Raw genomic sequence first — 10,739 nt, forward strand, 5'->3', positions numbered from 1 at the left:
GAAGCCCCTGCAGCCCGAGTTCGATCCCCGGCCAGGGATCTGACCCATGGGGCGTGGCAGCTCTCTGCTCTCCCCGCTGCTCCCCTCGGCAGTGGGTTTCAAGCTGCCCGTTCTGCTCCCCACTCTGTCTCTGGGGGTTCCTCTCATCCACCACACTTCTGGCCCGTACTCCAATTCTGCAAGCATAAATAAATAAATCTCAAAAAAAATGCAAAATGCAATGCTTCTCAGAATATTCTGTGTTTTTCTTTTACAACAAATAAAATAGCTTCGTTTAAAAAGGAATTTAAGGAATACAGAAGTTTAGAAGAGGAAAGTTCCTCAATATTCCTATTTACCTCGAGTAACCAGGAAACGGGAGGGGTGTTTATGCTGTAACCCATGCTCTTGTTCCCCCCAAAATTGAGGAACTGAATAAAAGGAGGTGATGGGGAATGAAAGCGGGGGCTGCTCGCCACAGCTTCCTGGGGTAACACTGAGTTGTGGCCCAGCTCTAGGTCTCCACCGCCTGCCCCAGGGCTCCCGAGTCCCCAAATCAGCTAACGTAGCCCCGTGTGGTTTTATAACAGGGACACTGGTGCTGGGTCAGGTCCGTCACTCTGAAACTTCCGCTCTGCGGTCAAGTCCTTTAACCAGAACTTTCTCCCACCCACACCGCGGGGCGGGGTTACGTGGGAGGGGGACACAGTGGGCGGGGTAGGGCACAGGAAGGTCTGTGGGGTAGCCCTGCACCCCGCCGACACGGCTCGGGCCGGCCCCCAGGACGGCAGCCTCCCTGCCCCCCTGCCTTTCTTCCCAGCAACCAAAGGGGACCGTCGAGGGGCTCCTGGGGTGGGCGCCCCGAGCAAGCAGCCACAGCCTTGGGTCTCGGTTTCCCCATCTGTGACGTGGGCGTGTTCTTAGCAGTGACTCACAGGGCCCGGCGAGGGTGAAGGGCCCCCAGCTGCACAGAGCTGAGCCTGCCCTGGGACAGGGCCTCGGCGTGCTGTCCAGAGCGTCGATGTGACTCACACGTAGACTGTAAAGCAGCCACGTCGCTTCCCACGGAAAGTTAGCCAACACCTCCAGCGCCCACGTAATGACAGGCTTGGGGGTTATTTTTATGGCGAGCTACTGCGTGGCCCCTTTCAGGGACTTTATACAATATTGGGCAGTCACGACGGGGTGCACTCCAGGTCCCCGGCACATGTTCATCGTCTGGACACAACTTTGTCCCCTCGGCCGAGCAGCCCCCGGCCGGCCCCTGGCCAGGCACCGCCGTCCTCTGCCTCTGCGAGTCCCACACCTCCAGGCCCCAGTGACCGGCGGACAGTACCGGACGGGGCACCCGCCACTCGGCCCTGCCCTGCCCCGCCGTGGCCGCAACTGTGCAGCTATCAACCCCCGAGCTCGTGATGGCAGCGGCAGGCGTGACTCTGGAGGGCTGGGGGTGAACCGCCCCAACTGTGAGGTCACACGGCACAGGGCCGCCCGAAGTACCTCCCCGGCGGGCCCCTCCCGATTCTGGGGGGCCCGGCAGGGCGGGTGCCGTCCCAGGGCCCGCGGGCTGCTGTTCCAGAATGGCCGCAGCCATCTGAGTGGCCGGCAAGGGACCCAGGTGCGCCGGGCCAGGGCTCCCCTTTCCTGTCCTGCCACCTGCCCAAGTGGGGGGGCCAGGGGACCCCATCTCTGACCCTGCTGGAGCAGGGTTCCCTCCCCCTGGAAGGACAGTTTCCTCACCCTGGACACCATTTCACAATTTTCTTTTCGGCGATGTTGGCTAACTTGTGTTTTAAGACTTTGAGCAACTTTAGAAGAAATTTTCAAAGGGAAGCTCCCGGCTCCCTCCACGTCTGGATTCCCCATCACATCAGCCACTTCCTCTGTCTGCTGGGCAGCTGGCGGGCCTCGGGCCCTTCTTCCTCAGCGTCCTCTCCTGCACCGGGCGCCCAGTGGCCTCCCCCATCGTCCTGCAGGCCGGCTGCACCCATGTGGGCAAAGGTGGAGGAACCAACTCAGGAGGTCACCAGGAGGCGCCAATCATCCCCCCCCCCACCCCAGAGAGGAAGAGAACCCAAAATAAAGCACACCACATTGGGGTTCAAGTCTCAGTGTGAGCAGGCTATCACCAGCCATTGTGGCCTGCGTGCAATCCCCAGCCAGGGAGGGACCCCCAGGGTGCCCCAGACCTCTCCTGTCTTCCCCCTGCTCTCCTCAGCAGTGGATTTCAGTCAGTCTGCTTATTCTGCTCCCCACTCTGTCTCTGGTGAGTCCCCTCAACCCCCTGTCTCTGGTGAGTCCCCTCAACCCCCTGCACCTCTGCCCTGCTCCCTCGTTCTTGTATGCATAAGAAAAACCTTAAAGAACAAAAAACATACCAAGTCCTGAAATATGAAAAATGCCCCAAGAATGTAAATTGAGGCCTCTCCAAAGCAGTGGTGACCTTTGAGCTAAGATGGGAGAGACGGGAAGGTATGAAGAGCTGGGGACCTGCACCGCAGGCGACGACAGCAGGGACAGGAGGTGCAAAGGGCCTGCGGCAGGAACCGCGAGGGACGTTTGGAAAACGGGAACAAGTCCGCGGTTCTGTCCCTGAGAGGCAGTGGCTGAAGCCGGGGCAGTGGAGCTGGAAGTCAGAGGATTGGCTCTTGTCACAGGAGGCTCTGAGGATCCTGCTTCATGCCCAGGCGCGGGGCCCCACTTCACCCCTCAAGGGCCCTTGAAATATTTGTAGAATCAAAAGGCCCACATGCCGCAGAACGACAGCGTCGTCTAGCTACACGGGGAGAGGCGGCGGTGGCGGCTTAAGCAACAGTTTCGCTGCAGCAGAAGTACTGAGTGATGGTGACCTACTTCCCAAATCAGGGTCACCCAGGCTGGTGACAGAGGCAGTAAGCCAGAGAAGCCGAGCTGAGCCACAGCGCCCCCTGGCGCCCACCGCCCCTACCTACACGAGGGGGCCCTGGAGGAAAACCGTCTCTCCGCGGTTTAAATATGAAACTCAAAAGCCGTCCCCCACCCGTCCCCTCCTCCCGATGGTGAACCTGCTTTCCTGTCCAGGCCGGGCAGGTAAATGTGTCCAGGGCACTCCCTCATGGGGTCTGTGCTGACCCACTTGCTGTGGGCACCCCACCCACCCCCTGCACGTGTCTCTACCCCGGTAGGGGTCTCCCCTACACCGTGGAGGTGCAGGTGCTGAATCAGAAGAGTCCACACCTGCAAAAATGTGTGTCCAATTTTTCCGGACCGAGTATCCTTAAATTGCCCTGAACTCTCAAAAGGATAAAGGACCTCAAGTCGGGCTAAGAGGGCAGCAATGGGCTGGCCCCGGCCTTGAGGGGACCCCAGCGGGGGCAGAAAGGAAAGCAGCCCTCTGAGGAGCAGCCCTCCCATGTCCCACCACCCAGGCCCACACCTCCAGCTTTAAACTTGGGCCCCACTTGCCCTGCTCAGGTTCCTTCAGTTTCCCACGGCTCCTACCGGGGCCCAGAACCACCCTGAGGCCTTAATGTGGTGGCCAGCAGGGCGTGTCCCTGAGCACGCGGGCGCCATTCCACGCCTGCGTCTCTGCCACCACTGCGCCAGCTTCTCCTTTCCCTGGCTTTTCTCGTTTCATCCTTAACTCAAACTTCACCTCCTCCAGGAAGCCTTCCCTGACTGCACAGACTGGGTAGATTAGTGTCCTCTGGTGACAGGTCGCCTGTGTGGCTGTGGCTGTGCACAAGAGAACGTTCCTCACCTGCCCAATCTGAACTAAGATCCACATCTCATCTCAGTCAAGTGTTGGGGCTAGGCTATGTATCCCCAAGTTCACGGTGGAGCCCTAACTCCCTGACCTCAGAGGTGCCTTGTATTGGAGATAGTCTTCAGGTGATGATTAAGTTAACTAGGTCATGAGGGCAGGCCCCAGCCCAGTCTGACTGCGGTCCTTACAAGGAAAGGAAATCGGGGCACACACAGGCGGACGAGACCGGGTGAGGCGACGAGGAGACGGCGGCTGCCACGTGCTAGTCCCACAGCCAGCGGCCCCAGCCACGGGACCTTGGCAAAGGCCCGATGAGCCCTGCAGTGACGCCCCCGTGAACACCCTGAGGGTGCAGCGGAGGAACAGGGGAGCTCTCGCTCTGGGCTGAGGGCTGCTGTGCGCCACCCTCACAGACGCAGACCCGGGCCCTGTGGCTCCGGGCCTGGCGGGGCCAGCGCAAGGGCCAAGGGCCGGTGCAGAGCCCGCTGTGCCCAGCACGAACCGCCCGGGGCCGCAGCGGACTGCAGCGGGGGGAGGATGGCAGCTGCCCTCGTCGTCAGCGTCAGTGCCACACACCTCTGCCATCACAGCCCCCACCGCGTGGGTGCCCCGCACATCGGCCAGGATCGCAGTAGAAGGGCCGTAGATCTCAGTCAAGTCCAGACCAGAGCCCAAGGTCTCAACTTGTACGCAGCTTAGCACGCCCTTCGGCAGGACAGAGCCGGTGGGGGCTGTGGCGCAGGCAGGGAGGGGCCCGCAGAAGCCCAGTTCTTTCCCTCGGGAAGAAAGTGAGGTGGCTGGCACAGGGAGGCAGGGATTTATTTCTCTGAAAGGAAGGGGTAGGTGCGTTGGGGGCGGGGGTCAGGGCAAGGAAATATCCTCCAGCTTCTGGTCCAGCATCTTGAGGTCATCCAGGAAGCGGGTTGGGGTGAGGATGTGCGAGGAGCCTGGGCAGGGGGCAGCGGCGAGGTGGGGGCCCTGCTCGGGCCCTCATGCCCCAGCCAGCTCCTGACAGAAGGAATCTGGGCCCCACAGCGGACCCCTGCCCCGGGGGCTGAAGACCCAGCCACTCCCCACTGCAGCCGCAGGCCCAAGACAGGAGCCGCGCCCAGCCCCGCCCGCGGGCCCTGGGGCACGGGGTGCCACTCACAGCCTCGCCCCAGCCGGGCCTGGCCACTCACCTATGAGCACCTCCCACTTGCCCTCGGTGGCCTTGGTCACCTCGTAGGCGGCCCTCATCTCTGACATGGCCACACCGCCCATGACGAACACGATGAGCCGGGGGCCCGCCCTCGCCTCCACGCCGGCCTTGTTCTTATGCCAGTGGCCAAAGCGGGCGCTGCTCCGGGGGAGGGGGGCAGCGGTCACTCAGGCAGAGACCCCCACCCGCCCCTCACCTGACACCAGCAGGCCTCACCTGACCGCAGCCTGGGAGCTAGGGGTGGGGGCGGGGTCAGACACGAAGGGCCACAGCTTCCGGTCCAGCCTGTCTTCCACGGCGTCCTGGGTGGTGACAGGCGGCTCAGGCGAGAAGCCCCCGGCTGCGGGCCAAGGGGCCGAGGTCCTGGCAGACAGAGCCACCAGGGCCCGGATTGTGGGCCCCGCCCCGGGGACCTAGGATCCACCACTCCAGTCCCTCGGGCCCCAGGAACCGGCCCCTCGCCCTTAAGGATGCCGTTCTTCTGGGGAACAGGGAGCCCCCAGGGAGCCCGGAGCCCTGACCCGCACGGCCCGCGGGGACTCACAGGGACCCCAGGAAGGAAGACCCAGACCAGCCTTGGGCCTGGTCCTTTGGCAGTTGCTGCTTTGGGCCCCCAGAATAGGGAGGGGTGAAGGGAGGGGTGGCGGGAGAGTTAAGGAGCCAGGGGGACTCTCGGGGCTAAGGGAGAAGATGGAGGGATCAGAGGGCGGGGTGCGGGCCCGTTCCTCAGTACAGGCTCGGAGCTTCCTGCCAGGCAGAGGCGCCGGGTGCCGGCAGCGAGGGATTCTGTGAGCCCCGAGGGGCAGCACCGTGAACATGGAGGGGGACGGCCTGACCAGACCAAGGTGGCCAGCCCCCCACAGGCACCTCCATCACGTCCTTGACGACGGGGGTCCAGCGGGACAGCTGGTAGGTGGGCTCCAAGCGCTCCCTCCGCTCCAACCGGCCAGAGGCTCCGGGGCCCTACGGCGTGAAGGGGCCAGTGGGGGGACTGGGAGGCGGGGTCACCGCGGGGCTGGGGCCCATCTGGCCGGGGGCGTGCATGGGGGGATTTGGAGGCGGGGTCACCGCAGGGCTGGGGCGTGCAGACAAAGCTGAGAAGTGGGAGAGAACCAGAGACCAGAGCGGACGGGAGACGAAGGGGAGAGAGAAAAGAGAACGCGGGTGGGGCGAGGGACGAAGAGAAAGGGGAGGCAGAGGAGTGGGGAGGGGGAAGGTGGGGTGCGGGGGGTGCAGGCCAGGGACAGGAGAGCTGCTGGGCACGGTACAGAAGCAGAGGCTGCCAGGGTGCTGGTGGTGGGCACTGCTGAGACCTCTGGGGGCCAGGCCCACCCGCCTGCCCACAGCGGCAGAAGCCGCTGTCCCCGGGGTGCAGACCCCAGGCGCCACCCCGAGCCACCGGGGGCCGCGCTGCCCTCACCCCGCTCACAGTGTGACCTGCGGGGCCCGAGCTCTGACGGCCCCACCAGGCCCACGGGCTCTGTCCCACAGGGATCCCGCCACACCACACGCTGTGCCCCTGCAGGGTGGGGACACCGGCTCGCGATGCCCAGGGCCCCCCGCATCTGCCCCACCGCGCCTGCCCCGCGTACCCCGGGGTTGGTGACAGTGCCTCCCAGCTGCTCCAGATTCCGGATGAGGCTGCTGTGGGCCTGCACGTTGGCGTGCTGGATCAGCTTGGCCAGATTCTCCTCGCTCACACCTGAAGGGGTGGGGCGGGCAGGAGGGGCTGGCAGGAAGCCCCGTGGGTTCCAGGGCTCGGGTTGGGGTGGCGCAAGGAGGACCTGGGCGGGGCAGGTCGCCCCTCAGTCTGCAGGAGTCACAGGGATCAGTGCAAGGGCGCCCTGCCACGGAGACCCCGGCAGCCCGGGGCTCCCTGCAGTGAGCTGGAGGGACCGGGCCTGGAGTGTCCTGCGCTGCAGGGCGCCAGAGAGCAAAGGCCGAGCTGCGGCGGGCGGCAGGTGGGGGCGGCAGGTGGGGGCGCCCCGCGGGCAGGAGCTGGGGGCGGGAGCCGCGAGGGAGGGTCCCAGGCGCCTGGGGCCGAGGCCCCACCCACCGTTCCGCAGAAGGATGTACAGCAGCAGCACCCGGATCTTGTCGTAGGCCGGCACGGCCGCGTCCAGCAGCACCGGCACCATCAGCTTCATGGCGTCCTTGACCTTCTCGCCCTCCGCGTCGGAGCCCATGGCCAAGTCCTAGGGCCACAGGGGTCGGCTGGGCCCTGGGTCTCTGCGGGGGGGAGGGGCCTGGGAAAGACCTGCGGGCCGCCTCGCCCGCCCCGAGCCTCAGAGGTCCCACACCCCTGCGGCAGAGGCCTGCCCAGGTCCTCCTCACCGGCCCGCCCGCCGGCCGGCCGCAGGGACCCCCGGTCAGCCCCAGCTCGGCCCCCACACCTGCTCCACCCCGCACAGCTTCTCCACCGTCCCCTTGAATCGCTTCATGCAGTCGTCAGCCAAATGCAGGTGTGTAGAGTACTGGGGCGGGGTGAGAGTTGGGGTGACAGACTGAGTCAAGGCGCAGACAGGCGGCGTGGGGGAGGGCGGTGCCCACCGGCCTACCTTGTTCAGCTCCTTCTGGTACTGCGGCATCTTTTTCAGGATGTGTGACAGGTCCTTGATGTTGGCCTGGGGACAGTGGGGACAGGCAGGCATGAGCCCCCCGCCCCCGTGGCGAGGAGCCTCGCTCCGGCCGGGCCAGCCCTACCTTGTCGGTGGTCAGCCGCTTGCTCTCGCAGAAGGTCTTCAGGAGCTCTGTGACTTTCCTAGGGTTGGGGGTCGGTGGGGGTGAGGGGGGCGCCGCACAGCCCAGGGCGGGGCGCACCAGGACGGTGAGCCCACTGGGGACACCCGGGAGCCTCGCCCGCACGCACCTGGACACGTCGGCGATGTGCATGTGCCGCAGCCCCACCCACAGGTCGTCGTCCTCGTCCAGCAGCACGGCCTTCTCGCGGGCCTCGCTCAGCCCCGTGGTCTCGTACCTGCGCGACAGGGCCGTCAGGGAGGGGCGCGCGGGGGGCAGGGCCGAGCTGGCGGGGCAGGTCCCAGGGTCTGCCCACTTGTATGTGTCCTGCTCGATGTCCAGCAGGTCATAGGCCATCGCCTGGAACGTCAGCTCGTGCAGCAGCGGGGACACGGGGTCGGCCGCCCGGTCCATGATCAGAAGCTGGGAGCGAGTTTTCTCAGGGCCCTGGAGGAGGGTCCAAAGCAAGGGTGTGCACACCGAGCCCAGCCATGGCCGAGCCCCACCCCGGCTCCCCGACACGCCCCCTCACCTCGCCCAGACTAGGGGTGTCTGCTTTGAAGGCATTCAGCTTGGCCAGGACGGCGTGGGCCAGCTGCGCGGTGTCTTCCGGGCCCCTGGAGGTCGGATACAGGCATGTGGTCGGGAGGGTTGGGGGGGCAGGCCTGGGGGGCAGTGGGGGGCTAGGGATGGAGGTAGGCTGAGATGGGGGCGCTGAGAAGAGCGGGTAAGGTTGGGTGCAGGCCGGACAGCAACTGGAGGGGTGCCCACTTGCGGTAGCGGATGGCTGGGTACTCCTGAAGTGTGGCACAGAGTGTGGCGATCTGCTGGGCCAAGGCCTCGAGCTGCCGCGCCCGCTCCCCGGCCCGGAAGGGGCAGTAGAGGTTGTAGGTGCTGTGGGGGGCGTCCAGGGAGAAGACCTGGGGGGCAGTGGGAGCAGCCGCTGTCGTGCCGCCTGGGCACCCTGCGCCAGCTTTCCCTCCCGAGCCAGTGCGGCCCACAGGCCTGGGAGGCTGAGGAAGCCCAGCCCAGGAGGGCGGGCCAGTGTCCAGGCGCACTCCAGACTGCCTGGCGCTGCCTTGGGGTCCCCTCAGCTCAGTGTCCTCTGCGGGACCTGGCCCCCGCCCGGGACAGGGCCAGCTGTACCTGGGACTCGTAGGGCAGGAAGGCCAGGTGGATCTCTTTCAGCGTCTTCACCACCTTTGCCAGACGGGAGCGGCCCAGCTCGCTGAACAGGGGCTCAGGGCAGGCTGGGTGGGCAAGAAGGGGTGTCAGGCGGAGCAGCCCCACGGCCCCCACGAGCCCCCCTTCTCCCAGCTCGTGGCACTCACTGTCGGTGAAGAAGACATGTGCTGCTTTGTAGGTGAAGGTCGGCGTCCCCCGGAAGTCTGCAATCAGGGCCTGCACTGACTGGGATGCAGACCACGCTTCAGGCCCAGCCTGGCACCCCCAGCCCTGTCCGTCCTCTGCCCACCCCCATTCACCTCCTGTCCCCCCACAGGCATGCACAGAGGTGCACACGCACACGCACACACACACTCGTCCACACAGGCACCTTCTCCGTGGGGCTCAGCAAGTAAATGGCCTCCAGGCTGGGGATGGGCTCACGCCGTTTGTTGATGTCCTCGACAACTAGGAGGAACAGAGAAGGCACAAGTTCAAGGCGGGGGCTGCTCCCTGAGCTGCGGGGGCAGAGGTCACATTCAGGGGGTCTCCCCTGAGGACCCTACACCGAATTCACCCAGGGGGTCCACATGGGGTTGCACACACAGGAGCTGCACAGTCAAGGAGGGTGGCCTGCGGTGGGTCTACCTATCACTGCTACACTTCGCTGTACGTTTGTGGAATGTGCTGGGGGTCACGCATTCGGGGGTGTCAGTGCGGGGATGTGTACTGGGAGTCCTGAACGCTCGGAGCCTATACTCAGTGTAAGCTGGACGGTGTGGGCAGGGGTGCCCACTCACTGGTGATGCCCTCGGCCAGGATATCTGACATCTTGCAGCAGGACGACAGGATGCGCATGCTGGGGTGGTCCATGATGAGCACCTGGCGGTGGGTGGGCAGACAGGGGGCCGAGAGGCCGCAGTTGGCCTTGAGGGGCTGGGGACGGGGCGGCCCCTCCTGAGAGCCTCACGAGCCAAGCGGTGGCCGGACCCAGGACAGCAGCCTCATCCCGCCCCACCCGGTGGATCTCCTCAGAGCTCTCAGGGGTCTCGCTCAGGGCCCCAACAGTGGCTGGGACCAAAGCGTCTCCTACCTTCCACTCCCCATCCTTTTTGACGCTTCGAATGACTCCGCTCAGAATTTCTGCAAGGGAGGGAGGGGCCGGCTGAGGATGTGGGGTCCTGTGACGCCACCACCCCCTCCCTGCCTTCTGGGCCTCTGTGCCGCCTCAGTCCCCGCCTCCCCGCCCCCTCCTGTGAGTCCTGATGCCACCCAGGCTTACAGACAGGGAACTCAGACTCAGAGGACAGATGCCCAGCCCAAGCAGCCTCAGCGCCTAACCGGTCCACTGCTCCGGCACAAGTCAGCACTGGACAAATGTGCCCTAGCTGGACTGGGAAGGAGCACGCGGGAGGCCAGGGACAGCACGCAGGGCCACCGCAGCTCCACCGGGCAGAGCTGGGCTCTCGGCCTCTGCCTGCTAACTGCGGTCTGCGGGTTTCCCCGACAACCCCACCCGCCTCCATCAGTTTCCCCTGAACTAGAATACAGGACCGCGGTCTCCCGCTCTGAGGTGGCCAGGCTCCAGCCTCAGTTTCCTTATCTGTAAGATGAAATAAGTGGCTTCCCCCCTCCCTGCCATCCGCTGGGGGCGGGGGCTTGTCCAGCTGGGACGCTGAGGCTTCTCCCCAGCCCGGCCCGGCCCAGCCCGGCCCAGCCCGGCGCAGCCGAGCGACGCGTGTGAGCGCTCGAGGGACGAGGGGGCCCCGCCTCCCAGAATGTCAGGTCCACTCTTATCTGGCCCGCCCGGGCGGAAGGAGCCGCTGAGGCCGGAACTACTGGGGTGGGGGCTGAGACGACCTCCACCCCTCCCCCAAGTGCCCGGGCCCGCGAGGCCTGGGCCGCTGGTTA

The 10,739-nt window shown here is 65.4% G+C and overlaps 1 protein-coding gene across 1 annotated transcript; it reads right to left on the reverse strand.

Annotated features, from left to right (window-relative positions):
- Positions 1-4,525: 4,525 nt before the first annotated feature.
- On the reverse strand, positions 4,526-9,988 carry STXBP2 (syntaxin binding protein 2). The gene is made up of 18 exons (XM_004689422.2): positions 9,922-9,988; positions 9,629-9,710; positions 9,220-9,296; positions 8,996-9,074; positions 8,811-8,914; positions 8,436-8,584; positions 8,197-8,281; positions 7,981-8,111; positions 7,795-7,902; positions 7,629-7,686; positions 7,484-7,549; positions 7,319-7,399; positions 6,982-7,120; positions 6,518-6,627; positions 5,793-5,888; positions 5,142-5,227; positions 4,906-5,063; positions 4,526-4,671 (listed from the first exon to the last, which is right to left on the reverse strand). Exons 2-18 carry the CDS (start codon positions 9,699-9,701, stop codon positions 4,586-4,588), a joined length of 1,686 nt encoding a protein of 561 aa, XP_004689479.1. The 5' UTR covers positions 9,702-9,710; positions 9,922-9,988; the 3' UTR covers positions 4,526-4,585.
- Between the last annotated feature and the right edge of the window lie 751 nt (positions 9,989-10,739).

Source organism: Condylura cristata, unplaced genomic scaffold, assembly GCF_000260355.1.
Source record: "Condylura cristata isolate star-nosed mole 26May11 unplaced genomic scaffold, ConCri1.0 scaffold00025, whole genome shotgun sequence".
Classification (NCBI taxonomy): domain Eukaryota; kingdom Metazoa; phylum Chordata; class Mammalia; order Eulipotyphla; family Talpidae; genus Condylura; species Condylura cristata.